This window comes from Melozone crissalis, unplaced genomic scaffold (assembly GCF_028551555.1).
Source record: "Melozone crissalis strain CALT ecotype California unplaced genomic scaffold, PUWL_Pcris_2 ptg000017l_1, whole genome shotgun sequence".
Classification (NCBI taxonomy): domain Eukaryota; kingdom Metazoa; phylum Chordata; class Aves; order Passeriformes; family Passerellidae; genus Melozone; species Melozone crissalis.
In genome coordinates, this window is record NW_026535795.1 from 1,819,819 (window position 1) to 1,838,088 (window position 18,270).

At 44.3% G+C, this 18,270-nt stretch overlaps 1 protein-coding gene across 4 annotated transcripts in view; it reads left to right on the plus strand.

The window, feature by feature from the left end:
• TSHZ2 (teashirt zinc finger homeobox 2) overlaps positions 1 to 18,270 on the plus strand; it is a 204,482-nt gene that overhangs the window by 126,190 nt on the left and 60,022 nt on the right. Inside the window, exon 2 of one of the 4 annotated variants that reach the window (XM_054274677.1) lies at positions 1,598 to 4,676. In XM_054274677.1, coding sequence (XP_054130652.1) covers positions 1,598 to 4,668 — 3,071 coding nt within the window. In that variant the 3' untranslated portion in view covers positions 4,669 to 4,676. Of the gene's footprint in view, positions 1 to 1,597; positions 5,636 to 18,270 lie in introns of those variants that run through there. The other 3 variants (XM_054274678.1, XM_054274679.1, XM_054274676.1) reach the window with 3 other exon arrangements.

The window sequence follows — 18,270 nt, forward strand, 5'->3', positions numbered from 1 at the left end:
GGGGGAGAACTGGTGGGAAGAGAACAGGTCACTCAACAATTTATTACATGGACATCAGTGTGACGTGCAAAATTTATGCTTCTTATTACAGACTCTGCATTTAAAGCATGTGGGTGTACAGATATAAGACACTCTTTACTTCTAAAATAAATAATGCAAAGTCCACTTAAATTAATGTTATTTCTGTTAACCAGCTCCATCCCTTCATGTCCAATGAAATCTTACTAAAAAGCCCTGTTGGAAGAACACGAGCATCTCTTGTAGCCGAGGTTGTCTTGCAGAACTGGTCTCCACTGTCCTTAAAATGCCCACAGCAATTTAAATCATTTACATAAACAGAAATGCTTTTACAGGGAGGACACTGAAATGTGTTTTTAAAGCTGCCCAAACCCCTAAACCATTAAAACAGATGTGACTGATGGTTTTGTGAAATTTTGATGGCGCTTTCTGCACAGAGTCACAGAATCCAGTGCCACCGCTGCCATGGGTGACACTTTCTGCTCTCCCAGCCTGCTCCAAGCCCCATCCAGCCTGGCCTTGGGCACTGCCAGGGATCATGGGGCAGCCACAGCTTCTCTGGGCACCTGTGCCAGATTGTCCCCACCCTCACAGGGCAGAATTTCTTCCATATATCCAATCTAAACCTCCTCTCTGTCAGTTTGAAGCCATTCCTCCTTGTGTGTCACTACAGCTCCTGATGGAGAATCCCTCTCTGCCTTCCCTGTAGACCCTCTGGAGATTATGGAACTGGTTATTTCTCCCACTTTCATGAGATTGTGTCAGTATCTTACACAGACACCAAAAAAAAAAGATAATTCCTCAGCACAAGTTACTCTTCTGTAAAGGTTATAGTAAACATGTCAATGCCTAATTAAGCAGCAAATTTTATCCATATTGTGGGGGATGTGCAGCTGTCTGATACTTCTGCTTTTCCTAGAGAAGGACAAAGGATCTTGTGAGGAATAAATTACTGTATGTACCTTCCAAAGGAAAACTTAACTGAAGCACAATTTGCTTTTATGGTACACAGTACATTACTTTTATTAAAAAAGGGTTTATTTATGCCTATTAACACTTTCAGATGTTGTATTTTGACATATAAATTATTTGTGTACATCCTAAAGTGTATTTTTAGGTGATCAAGTGGCAAAAGGTTACTGTACCTAGATGATGCTCTGAACCAGGAAGATTATGGCACTTATTTTTCTTCTCTTCCTTGCAAATTCAACCCCTTCTCTCACTGAGCCTAAAAACAATTTCATAGAATTGAAGCTTTTAGTATAAACTTTAAATTCTTACATATGAATTTTCCAACTGTCCCATTACAGGACAGTTAGAATTATACTCCCATGACAGGAAAATTATTAACTCGGGATCTCTGGCAGTTATAAAGAATTATGATCATCTGCCAACAAAATGCAGCAACCTTCACAGAAAGGAGACATCATTTGGCTTTTTTTCACTTCCAGAACTAACAGAAAATATAGTTATAGATTAAAACAAAATCCAGTAAAGAAAATACATAGTGAAAGCAGAAAAGTGGAACTGTAACGTTCTCCTTTAACAGGTTATTTCATATATTGACATTACATTTCAGGTTATGTCCAAGAGGAAGATTTAAAGGAAGAGGAAGATATAAAGGAGGAGGAAGAAGATGACGATGACAACAACTCCACTGCTCAGCTGCAGAGCAGCAATGACACTGGCACGGATGAGGAGCACGAAGTGGGTCCTGAGCAGAAAGGGAACTTCAGTTTCCAGAATTCCCCTGTCAGTCACATATCCAACCAGGACGCAGAGAACGAGTCACTGCTGAGTGACAGTAGTGACCATGTGGCAGATATCAAAAGCATCTGCTCCAGGGAGCCCCAGGACCCCAAAAGCAGCGCCCCCCCCAAAGCCCAGAGTGAAGCACACAATTGCATGGATAAAATGACAGCAGTCTATGCCAACATCCTGTCGGACTCTTACTGGACAGGCTTGGGGCTGGGTTTCAAGTTGTCCAACTCTGAAAAGAGGAGTTGCGACAACAGGAACGGAGGGAACAAAGCTGATTTCGATTGGCACCAAGACGCACTGTCCAAAAGCTTGCAGCAGAATTTACCTTCCAGGCCTGTCTCCAAGCCCAACCTGTTCAGCTCGGTGCAGCTCTACAGGCAGAGCAGCAAAATGTGCGGGACTGTGTTCACGGGCGCCAGCCGGTTCCGCTGCCGGCAGTGCAGCGCTGCCTACGACACCCTGGTAGAGCTCACGGTCCACATGAACGAGACAGGCCACTACCAGGATGACAACCACAAAAAGGACAAGCACAGACCTACCAGCTACTCCAAGCCCCGGAAAAGGGCCTTCCAGGACATGGACAAGGAAGATGCACAAAAAGTTCTGAAGTGTATGTTCTGTGGTGACTCTTTTGATTCCCTTCAAGACCTGAGTGTTCATATGATAAAAACAAAACATTACCAAAAAGTGCCTTTGAAGGAGCCGGTACCAACCATTTCTTCAAAAATGGTCACTCCAGCCAAGAAACGTGTGTTTGATGTGAACAGGCCTTGCTCCCCCGACTCCACGACAGGGTCTTTCTCAGACACCTTCTCTCCCCAGAAGAACGCGAACCTGCAGCTCTCCTCCAACAACCGCTACGGGTACCAGAATGGGGCCAGCTACACCTGGCAGTTCGAGGCCTGCAAATCCCAGATTTTGAAGTGTATGGAATGTGGAAGCTCCCATGATACCTTGCAGCAGCTCACAACCCACATGATGGTCACTGGCCATTTCTTGAAAGTCACGAGTTCAGCTTCAAAGAAAGGAAAGCAACTTGTTCTGGATCCTTTGGCTGTGGAAAAAATGCAATCGCTGTCTGAAGCACCAGCCAGTGACAGCCCCGTTTCAAAATCAACCAGTAAATCATCTGCAGAATGCATAGGCCCTGCCTCTGAACTTAAAAAAGAAAGTAAAAAAGATAAAGCTGATGATGCAAACAAAGATGAGAAAGCAATGAAAACTGAGGAGTACGAAGACGCTCTTCAGAAACCCCTGGATCCCACAATGAAATACCAGTACCTCCGAGAAGAAGATTTAGAAGATGGTTCAAAGGGTGGTGGGGACATTTTAAAGTCCTTGGAGAACACTGTCACGACAGCCATCAATAAAGCTCAGAACGGAGCTCCCAGCTGGAGTGCATATCCCAGCATCCACGCAGCTTACCAGCTCTCCGAGGCAGCCAAGCCGTCCCTGCCTGTGGGATCCCAGGTGCTCCAAATCAGGCCAACCATGACCAATAAATTGAGGCCCATAGCACCCAAGTGGAAGGTGATGCCTCTGGTCCCCATCTCAGCAAACGTGAGCCAGTGCACTCAAGTGAAGAAGGAGGCTGAGGACAAGGAGGAGGTGCATAAGGACTATGCTAAGGAGACTGTCCAGGCTGAGCCAGCCTCGCTCAGCCAAAATGAGAGGGAACCTCCCCTCAAAGCTGAAGCTTCTGTGGAGCCAAAAAAGACAGAACCATGTCCCTTGAAAGAAGAAGACAAAATTAAAGAGGACAGTGGAAAAGAAAAGCCAGCCCTCAAAGAATCACCAGCAGCTCCTCTCAGTAATGGCTGTGCCACTGCCAACCATTCCTCAGAGCTGCCCTGTGTGAACCCCCTGAGCGCACTGCAGTCCGTCCTGAACAATCACCTGGGCAAAGCCACTGAGCCCTTACAGCCTCAATCCAGCTGCAGCCCCAGCTCTAGCACAATTTCCGTGTTCCACAAACCTAATCTAAACATGATGGAGAAGCCAGTTTTGTCTCCTGCTCCAACCCCACCAAAGCCTGCAAGCGTATCCAGGCACTATTTGTTTGAAAACAATGATCAGCCTATTGACCTGACCAAATCCAAAGGCAAGAAAGCTGAGTCAGCTCAAGCACAGTCTTGTACTTCTCCACCTCAGAAGCACGCTCTGTCTGACATCGCCGACATGGTCAAAGTTCTTCCCAAAGCTACCACCCCAAAACCTGCTGCATCCTCAAGGATCCCATCCATGAAGTTGGAAATAGATGTCCGACGCTTCGAGGACGTCTCCACGGAAGTCTCCACTCTGCATAAAAGGAAGGGCAGGCAGTCAAACTGGAACCCTCAGCATCTGCTCATTTTGCAAGCTCAGTTTGCTTCCAGCCTCTTCCAGACATCTGAAGGTAAATATTTATTATCAGATCTAGGCCCGCAAGAGCGCATGCAGATTTCCAAATTCACTGGACTGTCGATGACCACCATCAGCCACTGGCTGGCAAATGTCAAGTATCAACTTAGGAAAACCGGAGGAACAAAGTTTTTGAAAAACATGGACAAAGGACATCCAGTCTTTTATTGCAGCGACTGTGCATCTCAGTTCCGAACCCCCTCTACTTACATTAGCCACTTAGAATCCCACCTAGGTTTCCAAATGAAAGACATGAACAGGCTGGCTGTGGAGCAGCAAACCAAGGTAGAGCAAGAAATCTCCAGAGTTTCAGTTCAAAGATCTCCTGAAACAATAGCTGGGGAAGAGGACACAGACTCTAAGTTCAAATGTAAGTTGTGCTGTCGGACATTTGCGAGCAAACATGCAGTAAAACTTCATCTAAGCAAAACACACAGCAAGTCACCAGAACACCATTCACAATTTGTAGCAGAAGTGGATGAAGAATAACTCTTAAGGTATGCATGCTCTATAGTGAGTTTTCATTTCAGCATTTCCAGGAGGCTCCGTCAGGCTCCGTGCTTTGGTAAAAGTAGGAAAACAATATAAAATGCATCGTGTATGCTGCGCCGCTCCTCCCCCGCATGCACACATCCATTTTATAACGTTTTCAGGAAGAGAGCTTGGTCAATGCAAACCCACACTGCCCTAGAGAGAAATGTTGCTGCTCGTTATTTGCAAAATAGCTGTTTGCCCATTTCTCTTTTGTTCCTAAGAATAAATCATTTCACAGCCACTGCACATCGGTGTGGAATGCAAGAACTAAGTGCTGCTCTTTGCAGTGAGAATGGAAAAAAGCAGATAAAGAGCACTGAAACCCAAAAGGTTATTACCTCACTCAGTGCTAGCACACCAATAAATCTGATTTGGATGGGGAAAAAGAAGAAAATTCAAAAGTCAAATTAGCAAAATCTCAATTATTCCAAGTTTCTCATAATCTCAAACACAGCCTTGAGAATCTTCAAATAGCTCTGAAAAGTTCCTATGTAGAAGTTCAGTTATTCTTCTGTTGATATTTGGATGTTCAGTTTTGTAAAATATTTTAATATTTTACACTTACTTAAACACTTGCTACTGTGAGTGGCCTTTTTTGTCACATCATTTTAACCTCTCTCTCCATCATTCCTTTTTTAATCTTTAAGATGTTTGATTATATTTTGCTTCGTGTTGGTGGAAGTCAATCCATAAACATCACTGACTTCAGTGCAAGTTCTCGTATAACCTGGGGGAGTTACTGCTTAATTGAGATTTTTTACAAGCTTAATATTTCCAAGACCTGTTAGTAGGATACTGCTGCGTTAGTGTTGCTATTTTTTTGCTGCAAGATACACCAGTTGCCACAACCAATGTTTATAACATGTAATGTAATATTCAGATGCCACACCATTTTTGCATTTTTAATTTTACTTGATTCACAAACTTGAATATTCTTGATTGAAATAAATATGCAGAACATCAACTAAAAGTCCAAACAGAAGTTTTTTGTTCTAACCAGTTTTTTTTCCAGGAGGGCTCTGTTTAGTTGTTCCCAACAATTCCTCCAGCAGACTCAGGCTCTGCCTGTGTTCACAGAACAACCATGTGCACATCCAGGTTTTCTCCAAGGTGTTCATTACTTGAATAACATTCAGAAAATGAATTTGTCAGATGGTGAAAATTAAAGATGTGCTGTGGGTTGTCACTGATGCCACCTTGGCTTTGTGGCCATCCTCTGGCTGATTGAGAGGATGGGGCTCAGTCCCCATTTGGGGGAAGATTTCCCATTTGTTTGCTGCAAATATTCATGTTTTAGGAAACACTTTCTGCTGCCAAAGCCAGCATGAGGGCTCTGTGTCACTTAAGCTCCATTAAAAATGCTACTTTTGAATAATTTAAACCACTGATCAAGAGGTTACTTTGGGCTGGTACTGTAAGCTATTGCCATGGAGTATAATGTCAGTGTTCAAGTGCAGTAAGATTTAAGTTTTGCATACATCTTGTACGTGCTGTCTGCATTGGAGGAGATTTATGCTTCCTGCATATTTTAGCCAGCAAAATTCCGTCTCACTCCTGAGGAGTTTGTTTTCTAAACAGGGCTAATACCCTAAAGTATCTATTTGGGCAATTTAACCCAACATCAGAGTGCTGCTTGTTTACCTGGCCACTCCAAATCAACACCCCCAGAGACTGGGTAGGGATAAACATCCCATACTTCGTTTCCTTCCCCACCACTTAATGATTATTAAGACTCTGCCATTCATAGTTTTCACACAAGAGATATCAGAGCAAACCAATAATTTGGGGACTATCAAACAAAAGCGATCTGCCAGATATATTAATACAACAGTTATTTTGGCACATTCATGGCTTAATGTGTGACAAATGTTTCAGATTTGGTCTTGAAAGCACCGTGCTATTACTCAGAGGCAAACCAAACACCCACCTTTGTAAACACATTACTGTTGCTGAGGATTGGAGGAACAAATACAAAAGGGGAGAAAAAAAAATCTCCAAGGGGAAAAAAAAAAGTGGTTTCTGCATTGTAATAACCTGCACGGAGACATATTATTCAGGTGATGTGTAACTACATAAATAAGGGACTGTCCTTCCTGCCTCTGGATGCCGAGAAATTGCTGTCCTCGTAATACTCATCCATTTCTAATTTATATCAAGATGCAGGTTGTATCTTACCTTTGAAAAAATATATTTAAATTGCAATGACAGAGTGATAGCACTGTTATCTGGAGCTATAATTTCAGTTGGTATGCATGATAGCACAAATTGTCTGAAATGATGGGGTATTTGGGATGGCATTGTAAAGATTTTATTACAGTTTCGGAGCCGAAAGCCTCCCTGAAGTTCTGACGAGGTTGGGAGTGGGGAGGCCTGAGTTTATTCATATGGATTCTTCAGAAATCTGCAAGGAGACTAAATCAAATAACAGGGATTTTCAGAGTTTACTTACTCTTACCATGTTATTTTTAAGATCCAGTATACATTTGAATAATAACAGAGGAGAGCAGAGTATTTAGAAAGGAGAAATATAAAGCTGAGATCCTTAAAACACACACATGCATTTATGTTTCCTTCTTGCAGGCAATATTGCAGTGAAATAGGCATAAAAATAGAGACTATAGATTGAAATAAATGGAAATAAAACAGTGGAAAGAATACTTGAAGTATAGAGATACATAAAGTACTTTATATTTCAATGGCATTTACTAGTAGAGCTTATATTGTCAAATGTTAGCTATCATTAAAAATATAAATGAATAATCTAGGTTAGTACTGTAGAAAAATGTGTTATGGGTATAGATTTATTTTTAAGACCTCTGTGAGGCTGTTTATAAGAAATTTGCTATAAATTCTTCTTAAATGTAAAAAGATATATATATCTCTTTTATAGTCATCTTTGGTGTTTTCCTGAATTCTTCTAAGTGATATGGGTTTAGTAATATAAAGTAAGATTATGTGTAATATACAACAATCAGACATCTCTATTCTCTTTCATTTAACCCACTTCAAATTTGTTTTTATTGCTATTCTTCATAGAAAAACCCATGAACATTAGGAAACATGGCTTTAATTAGAAGTAATTTGTATGTTGACTTGTACCTTGAAGAACATTTGTTCATTTCTTCAACTGAATTAGAATTTTTATGTTGTTCTGAGGAAAAAGGCAAGGCAGAATTGTATTCCTCACTTTAGAGCCAGGTGGGATTGGCTTGGAACTGGTCACTAACTGAGGCTCTCTGTGGCCTTGGCTACAACTTCTGATAGAAATAAATCTCCATAAAGTCAAATTACCCAACCTGACTGGGGAGATTTCTGTTTCAAAAGACCCTGATAAGTGAACAGGCAGCTACCTGAGATGAACTAATTTGAAAGTAAGGCTGTGCAAAACAAAAAAAAAAAAAAAAGTCACAACGATAAACAGTTTTTCTCTCTGTTTCCTCCTTTGTCTTTTTTTAACCATCAAGTTTAAAGCTTCTGCGGCGCTTTTTTTTCTACTTTATAGGAGACAACTGACATTCTGTGGTAAATGGAAGAAAGAGCAGAGCAGAACTGAAAATCCTCTAATGCACTGACACTAACTTGCCCTCTATTGTTGAAAATGAGCAGGCAATCATGATTGTTCATCAAATGGCTCCTAATGCAGTTAAAGCATTCAGCTATAATTTCTCCTTGCATTTATAATTACTGTCATAGACTGCACACCTCAGTGAGCAGATTAAAGCTATAAACTATTTAGCCGTAGCTTTAAGATGAGGAACTTGATTTGTCTGGCAGCAGTTATTTGTTAGAGAGCTTGACACTTCACATAAAAATGACTCAACTTGATGAAGAACAATGCAGTTTAAGCAATGCAGTGATTTTAAATCAGTCATTATACCACGCCCTGTAAGAATTGCAAAGCAATTTGTTAAATGATATATAGGACATGTAGATAACTGTATGTGTTAAGTATACCAAAATAGAAGATTTTTTTCTTCTCTGGATTTTATTTTCTCATCCCTCTGAAGCAGGAGGAGCTGCTCTGATCATGTTCCACTCTTAGCCAACATGGCTGTTACATGGTCAAGGACAATTGCGTGAATCAGTGGTACAAAATTCTATTTTAGGGAATTCAGCTTGCTCTTCAACTTTCATTTCTTCTTAGCAACAAATATTAGAAGCTGAGAGATCCTTCCAGGAGAATCAGACATGCTGGGATGTGCCTGCCTGCAGTGGTGTCACCACAATTTTGTAAGCAGAATTTACCAAGGGTTCTGCTCCCCATGCCATCAGCCAGAAAAAGAGGGTTCATCCCGTGGAAGTCTTGATAATTCCATTCAAATGGCATTCACCTGACAATGTCTTTTTGGAAAATGATGGTTCTCAATGGCAAAAAAAGTCTGTGGGGAAGTTCCATTTTAAAATAGATTTTTGTTAGGATAAACAGGGTAAAATCAAATGAGAGGAGACAGAGCTAGGAAAAGAAACAGCTTGGCCTTTTTGCTGAAGCAAGGAACTCCCTCCAAACCATCAGCCCTCCCTCAAAATAATCCTGTCCTGCTGAAGCCTCGGTTCTCTTAATCCTTTGAAATTTATCACTGTTTACCTGAAGTGGTAGATCCAGATTTATTTTTTTAATTGAACATTTTTTCTTGGATAGCATTTTTTCAATCTAGCCATCATCCTTGTAAACCCAATATCGGTGTGTTCTTGGCTTCCCTGAGAGCAGGGCCAGGCCAGATGATCCATCAGGCCGTGGCAGCACCGATGGATCTGTGCAGATTTCCTGGCTTTTTGGGGAGGTTTTACAGGTTTTACAGGTTGCTATTAAGATCAGTATTATTTACCATTGCATTTGAGCTTCCAACCTGCTGGGTCAACCCCCATTGTTCCTGGGCTCTGTACAAACACATTGCATGTGGCAGTTCCAAGGCAGAAACTCCTCTGCTCACAAAGAAACAGCAACTTTGGAGCAGATTCTAACTGACCTTGAACAGTGCCAGCCTCCTCCAGCATTCACTATTCATAAGGACATCAAAATCCTGCCTTCTCCTTGCTGTGCCTGATATTATTAAATGCTACAGCCTTCATAATCTATAGCAGAACATTTCTACCAGGTGAGATTTCAAAGGAAGGGTACCTGAGCCTTATTTATATATTTTACACCTCGGCAATGGGATCACAAAGATCAATAACAAGGAATAGACATGAACAGTATCCAGCCCTCCAAAGCACCTTTCAATAAAAATAATGTAATTTAGCAGGATGATCACTCAGTGCAAATATGATGGAGCACAGATGGAAAATGAGGAAAATTATAGATACAGCTTTATGGGAGGAGGAAAGGAGGAAGAGATTTTTCACTATTTATTGGGATAATGAACAGATAATTCATGATTATTAAGCTGTAGTCTTCAGGCCTCATTCTGCTGTCTCTTCCCACCTCAGTTTGGAGCTGGGTGTGTTTGTGCATCCAGGCAGGGTATGTTGAGAGGAGAGATCAGGCCTTTCACTGGCTTCCACAGAAATGCAAGCAGCATTTGCAGCTCCCTGCCAGAGGGGAATGGGGTGGGACACACCAATCACAGAGCCCTGGCTTCCGTGGGACTGTGGTTCTTCTGCAAGAGCATCTCACCCTCCCCTGGGTGTCCAGCTGGGATAACACCAAACACAACACCAGGCAGCAAAACCCCAGCCCTGAGAGAGCCCAAGGGCTGATCCCAACCCTGCTGCCTCCCCTGCCTGGAGAATCCTGGGGCCGAGCCCCCCAAGGTGTGAGGGGCAGGAGAGGTCTCCTGCCAGAGGGATCCTGTGTGCTCCCGTTCCCTGGATGGACAGACAGACAGGCTGTGGGAATGGCTCTCTGTGCTCCCATCCACCGGATGGACAGGCAGACAGGCTGTGGGGAATGGCTCTGTGAGCTCCCATTCTTTGGATGGACAGAGAGACAGGCTGTGGGAATGGCTCTGTGTGCTCCCATCCCCTGGATGGACAGACAGACAGACAGGCTGTGGGAATGGCAGATCACCCAGGAGGGGCACACCACGGGAATGGCTGCAGTGAGGGAAGGAGGGATGCAGGGGCCACGAGGGAGCTTGCCCATCGTAGTGAATTTACACAATCCCTTTATTAAAAGCAAACATTCCTCCTCCCCTCCAAAATCCCTCCCTGGCAGCACTCGGCTCTTCTGCCGGGGGTCAGCCCAAGCAGGAGGGGGAGGGAGCCATGGGGAGTGGAGGAGGTTGTCATGTCTAATGAATACCCTGAATGTATCAAGATATATATTTTTTTCATTTCAGAAAAGGTTCCATTAAGAGGGAGACAGCCCTAACATGTGCTTTGGCCCCTCATCAGATTTATGAGTATTTGCTCTGCTCTTTAATAGGAAACTCTGCAGCAACTGCCACCTTGCCTGCTCTCCCTGAGATACACAGTGGCTTCTCGGGGAAATGCACTTCATTATTAATGTGAATTTGTACGTTTTTATGACACTGCTTGGGGGAAGGGGCAGGCAGAGATTTCCTGGTGATATATGCTCATTTCTAACCATTTATTGTCCCAGACAATCGAAGAACAATGATAAACATTGTTTCAGAACGCGGAGGGTGCTGCAGTGACATTTTTGAAAGGAAAGGAGAGGTGGCTGGAGTGGCTTTGATGTGGTTGTTCCCCTGCACTCCTCCTCCTGCAGCAGCTGTGTCAGACCAAGCTCAGAGTGCTCTGTGCAGGTTCTGCCTCCCTTCACCAGCCTGTCCTCAGGCCACCAGGACTGTTTGCTCTGTGCTGTTCCACAGCAGAGGGGGTGTGGAGGAAGGAGAAGGGATTCCTCCTTTGGGGAGCCTGAACTGCAGAGGATCCCAGGGCTCAGAGCCAATGGATGCTCCCTGCAGACAGGGTGGGTCTGTCCTCTCCTCTGGGAGACCTGTTCCAACTCCAATGGGAAACTGCTGGCTTCAGTCATTTAATGAAAACTCACCAACACTCCCCATTTCTGATTCTCCCCCAAGACTGTACCACAAGGTAACCTGGGGGTGTCTGTCCCAGCCCATTCAGTGGTGCCCTGCTGTGGCTACCCATCAAAAAAAAAGTGGTTTCTGCATTGTAATAACCTTCAGGTGAATAATATGTCCACCAATATCTCCATCCAGCTCCATCTCTGTCCTGCTTCCAGCCAAGGCTTGGGAGAACATCTCTGCCCCATTCCCTGAGTGCCTTTGCCACTCTTCATTCCACTCTGCTGCCAGTGCTCCAAGCACAGCAGTGGCCACACCACACCAACTCTTTTGGGGGGCCAAGACAAGCTGCTGGCCCCTATCTCCACTGGAACTGTGTCCTCATGGCTGCCCACTCCCCTTCCATTAAAGACACTGCCATTTCCTTTTCCCCACTCTCCATCTACATCCCCAGGCACAGCACAGAAAATTCCCTCCCTCTGGGATATCACCATGGCCTGTGTCTGCCTGTGTTTGTGTGAGATGAACACGCTGCTCTTCCACCAGACAACTCAAAGGGCAAACTCAAACTCAACTTCCTCTATGCTTGCTCAGCTCAGGATCAGCCTCCATTGGAGCTCACCCTACCCTGGTCAGGCACAGACAGGCTGTGGGTGGGCTCCCAGGCCAGCCACTCATTCCCTCCCTAATTCCATGGAGCCCTAATCTGCTGGCCTTGCTCTTCTCATGGTGCAAGACCCAGGTTTGTCATCCAAGGAAAAAACGATGAGGGAGGTAATTGTGTTTATTTGATCCGTGTTTTTTATAACATTGTCTGTACTCCCAGGAATTATGTGGTGGCCTCCTGTAAATCACAAATGCACCAAAAAAATAACTCTGGATATTTTTCCGACGAGATTAAGGTGAAAGTTCCTACATTCATATTTCATGTCTGGAAAAAAATATCAACAAGAGTGATAAGTATAGCCAGCACGAGTGTAAATGCACACCCTGTCATTTGTTTTCCATGTGCCATATGTTTTCTGAATCCTGCACCTCCCACATACAAATCTCATGCAATAATGTGGGGTGCACACATTACTCAGGATTATTTAGTTAAGCCCTGCCTGTATGGAGGGAATTCACTCAGAGAAAGTCAAGCCACTGTGCTTTGTTTTGCTTTTTTTTGCTTATTCTGGATTCATAGAGTAGAAAATTAAAGATCCCACTGTGCCAGGCGTCATGTCATTTGGTTTTAATTTAATTCATCTCTTCGATTCTCCCTGTTTCTCCTTTTCTTTGAGTATCATCAGTAGGTGGTCCAAGCATCAAGCAGAAGATTTACTGGCAAGACTAAATGTATGAATGCTATGAACACATTGTTTTTCTGATATGATTTAATGACATTTTTGGCATTCCCATGGCTGTTGAAATCTTCCATAATAACTCCCTTTGGCAGCCAGAGCTCCTGTTGATCAGGTGAAAGCTGATGCAAATGTCAAATGTCAATAAATTTGTAATCCGTAAATACAATATTTGATGCTGGAGCGAGACCATTAAGCAAAGTGCAGCAGGAGACGCCGAGGAGATGAGCCGCACCTCAGTGGGAACAGAAAGCAGGCAGGAGAGGAATGCCACCTCCCAAACCTCTCCAGAGCCAAGCTCTTTTCCCTGTCCACACTCCCTGGGTTTCTGAGTTGCTGAATTTGCCCAAAGAGGGGTTGATGGCTGGAGTTTGGCAGAGCCAGTCGGGTGATGCAGGTGCTGTCCCCTGTTCTGCTTTTGCCTCATCGTGTGAGGTTGGGATTGAACATCTCTGTGTCTAAAGGAGCTCTTCAGAGCTCAGAGGTTTCCAAGGCCTCAGAGTTTGATCCTGGAAATGATTAGTTATTCAAGATATTCCAGTAAATTAGCAGGACCACTTACATAACTTAGGTGTTGCAAGAATGAGTCATGACTCATTTATAGCTTTAAGATGCTTGGAAAGGACAAGCCACGTATGAAGCCTGATTTTATACACAATAAAGACATGAGAGCAATCACATCATTTCCCAGGAGATTTCCTTAAGGACCCTCCACTTTGACCTTTGGCTCTGAACAGCTCCAGTTTGTTTGACATTGAAAAAAAGCAAATGTGTGAACACAGTGCCACGAGCATTTGCACTTTGAGCATGCTGGGGCGGAACACAACTGAACTGGAAAAGGCTGCAACAGCTAATGTGCTGGGAAAATAGAACAGAGGCATTTACTTAATAACTCAACTAATTCCTTTAGCTCACCTTGTAGAGATTTAACCTTTGAATGAGAGAGTCCCTAGTTCAAAATCCCGTGGCTCCTCTGTCCTCGTGTTAATTTTTAAATTATATATCATTGTTGAGAGGCCCTTGTGTTGAGCATTACAGGCTATTTTTCATGTCTAAAATGGGGAATTATAACTGAACATTAGCTACTGGCTATAAATCACACGGAACAAAGTGGCATCTGCATCTACTCAGTAACAAGAGTGGGAGAATTGTAACTTACTTAAATGGAGACGAGAGCGAGGACACAAATGTGGTAGCAGAGATAATTGTGACTTGAGAAAAGGAATGGTCCCTGCACAGTGTCACCCTCTCACTGTCCTGTGCAGCTCCCACAGGCAGTGCTCAGGCACAGCAGCAGCCGGGGCAGTCCTGAGGGAGAATGCAGAGCTGGGAGCTCCTGCAGAGCCCTCCCTGCAGTGCCAGCAGCACATCAGGGTGGTGTGGGACAGGGCTGGGCTGGGCAGCCTCCCCACAGCTGCACACAGCTCTTGTCCTTGTCCCTGTGGCTGTGCCACCCCCCTGAGCGAGCAGTGACCCAGTCCCTGGGATGAGCTTTATTCCCCAGCTGCTGCCCCTGGGATGAGGTTTATTCCCATTGCTTTATCCCAGTTGTGGCTGCAGCCCAGGTGAGGAGGAGGCAGCCCCAGGCTGTTAACAGGACAGCTATCGAGCTGGGGAGGGGCTGGCCAGCTCCTCCTCTGCTGCTCAGCTCTCAGGGCTCACCCTGCTGCTCCTGTGCCTCTCTGAGCCGCCCACTGATAATCTGGTGTTATCTGAAAAGACAACAAAATAAACTGAGCATGGCCTCATTCTTACACATATCTCCGCTGGCCCTTTTTTTCCTTTATTTTTTTCTAGTTCTTTCACTCTTCAGAAAGCTCCCAAGATCTCTTGTGTCCTCACTAGGATGAGCAGGATCTGCCTGGTGCCCTGTGTTGGTGGAAATGATTTGGTGCCTTTCTGGAGATCCTCTTGCACTCAGTGCAGCACCTTCACAGTCTGCTGTGGGAGTCAGACCCCAGTACACCAAGAGATTCAAAAGCAGCCAAGTACACACGTGCCAGGGGTGTCCAGGGTATTGCTCACATATTCCTGGTTTTGGGGGTCTGTGCAGTGCCAGCCACTGCAGCTGCTTAGCAGCTTCTTGAGCCCAATGCCCAGGAATCTGGATTAGTTCTCCCTGCAATGCAGGTCTCTGTGCAGAAAGAGCACAGACCTCCACAAGAGGTTTTACTGAAATGAAAGCCTCAAGTTTCTTTCACAGCAGACAATAAAAGAATAAAAGAAGCAGCTTTTCCAGCCAGAGCAGGGCAGCACCCTGGCAGGAGGCATTTGCTCAGGAGCTGCCAGCAGGACAGGGGTACCAGGAATCCTCCTGCTGCTGCCTGGGCAAGATTGATGAAGGTCCTTTCCTGCTCCCTTACTCGGTGTCCCACCCTGGCAAGTGTCTCCAGGATTAAATTCAGTAATCAACACTTCATGCTGATTATTCAGTCACAGCTTCCTAATGACCCTGGCCTTGTCCAGTACTCCGTGGGGGTCCAAGCACCACAGGATTCTGGTCCAGGAGTAATCTCTGAGTAACAGCAACTGTAAGAGTTGCTTTGCTGATTAGGGACAAACTTCAGAACATTCTTAAAAGCTCTGCAGAGCAGGGGCTTATGTGCTATATGTTTATTAGGCTGTTCAGCAGTAATTCAGGCAGCTGAGAGTTGTTGAGGACCTGGTCCATCTAATTGTGAGTCTAAATCATGGTTTGGCTGTGCTTCAGAGGTGCTGATGTTACATCTGCACGGAGTGGCTCGGGTTATACGGTCAGAATCCCGCGGATGGTCACTTTGTAGCATAAAATTGAAAATTGCAACGTGCACCATAAAGCTACTGCCTGGAATTTATTATATATTGCAGCACAACAAGCAAATTCATACTAGATGCAGTATATGCTCAGACATTAATGTGAGCAGAGGATGAAATATTCTCCTCCCAGCTCGCTGCTACGTGTTCTCTCCAGAGCAGAACTGAATTGCCCAGGATCACCAAAGGAGAGGCAGCACCAGGAGTGTCCATGGCACGGGAAGGACATCCCACCTGAGGCCCTGGGGCTCTGAACTTCAGTTCTGCTCGTGCAAGAGCTCTCAGCCAAATCCCTTTATTATTCATCATAAAGAATGCCAGGTGTGGAAAGGCACTGCTGGGAGGAGATGGGGACGGGCTCTGCCTCGCCCCAGAGTAAATCAGGAGCGACTCCAGCTCCGAGTTCTGCTGCTGTCACTGGGCCATCAGCTCAGAATCAGCCCTTTACCTGCAGAGGATGAGTGAAATATCTCCCAGCCCTGTGGCCAGGGGCATGCTGAGCTGCTCACAGAGCTGCTGTCAGCATGCCCAGGGCAGGAGCATATTTTTTCCTTGCTGTTGTACATAAGGGCTCTGCTGCAGCCGACAACATGAAATGTGTTAGTTCGGTTTGTTCAAAATGGAGTGTGTTTGTTAAGTGTTGCCTCTTTGATGTTGTGCTGCCATCTCCATCTTTGTCAGCATTGCCCATCTTTTTCAATCTAATGAACTCAAACCATCAGTGCAACTTAAGTTCGGCTGTCTGTTCTTGCATAGTTAATATTAAAAATGTACTAACAGTGTGGCTGCGAAATCAAATTATGCACATAAATATGCTGGCATAGCAGAGGAGGCGGCAGAAGCTGAAGTTAGCAACATTGATGCCAGTTCACATTTGCAAATCAACCGTCAATCTGTCATTAAACATGTTATCAAATGATGATAAGTGTATGCTTCTTGCTTGCATTGGCGCGCTTATTCCCGATGTTGATGTGCATTAATGGGATAATGTGCATTAACATAGTCTTGCTTGGATGAACACAAAACATTTTTTATCCGTCTCAGTTTGTTTCCCCCTGTGGCCCCCAAGTAAGTGTTTTGTGTTATCAAATTGCCAAAAAATGGGAAAACACATTACTTTTAATTAGCAAAAAATTTTGAGTCTTTTTTTTTAAATTTATTTTTATAATTTTTTTTTTACCCAGACTATCTCCTGGGTGTTGTCACTTGAGGTGGGGGCAACCAAAAAACCCAAAACATTCCACTGGCTCCTTTAAGTAAAACGATTAATGTCAGAAACTCAGAGATGACAATTATGTGCTGTCTTAATGCACTGGCCTTTCCTCCCAGCCCCTGCTTGTGACACGAGTGATGGGTTCTGCTCAGCGATAGGAAAAGCAGGAGCAGGAAGCATCTCGGGCATTCCCAGCCCATTGTGTGCCACTCTCAGGCATGGCAGGCACTCCCTGGGCTGGCTGCACTGAGCAGTTTTGCAGACAAGGCAGTGAAGGCTGTACTAAGGATTAAACATCATGAAAATTGTGGATGCTCCAGGAGGGAACAAAGCGTCCAAAGGAACTTCCTGCGTGTCATCCCAGCTCCCTTTTCTCTCCTGCACGGCACTCAGGGCTCCATCAGGGTGCACACTGCTGCGAAACTGCCAGGAAGTTTAAAAAAACCTGTTTGGAAAGAATAAAGGCGTTAAAGAAGTTGTTATTACCTATGGATGGACCACTCCTGCTCCCCCAGGACAGAGGGAGCGGCTCCTCAGCTGCCCAGGGAAGGCTCCACTGCCCGGGGAATGACTTGAACAAAATGGGGGGGAAAAAGAGGATTTCTGTTCATTGCTTTTATTCAGAATGGAGCTGTTTCCCCAGGCTTCTGGGGAAAGTTGAGGTGGAGCTCCAGCAGAGCAGGGAAAGCAGCTTTCACACCTGCAGGATTTGAAGGTTTGCAAACTCCTGTTAAAAAGTCAGTGGAACAAAGTTCTCCCCACTCCCTGGAGAACAGCCTGTCTGTTAAACCTTCATATCTATGCAAAGGGGGCAAAATTGTGATGATCTACCCAAGTTTTTACCTTAGAACAGGAATGAAAAACAATATGAACAATATCTGGTCCTGTTCAAAATGCTGGGAATTCTTCCAGGAGTTTTACTAGGACTTGACCAGTGGTGTTATCAACTCAGGCTCCACAGTTGCCTTAAAGGAAAATCAATCATTTCAAGCGTTTTATTTTTAGTTTATAAGCTGGAAAATGAAACTTCTGAAACTTTTATGGAAGATATCAGATTATCTATGTCTTTCTAAAATAGCAACTCTCTCTCATCAGATTATCTATGTCTTTCTAAAATAGCAACTCTCTCTCATATAATAGAAATGTAATAGAGAATTGCTCTGAGTCTCTGCTTAAGACTACATCTAACCTCCAAACATGGTTTGAGAGTTATCTGGAATTAAAAAAAATAACAACTGGTAGAATAGCGAGATTCTACAGACTGTGAACTTTTTGG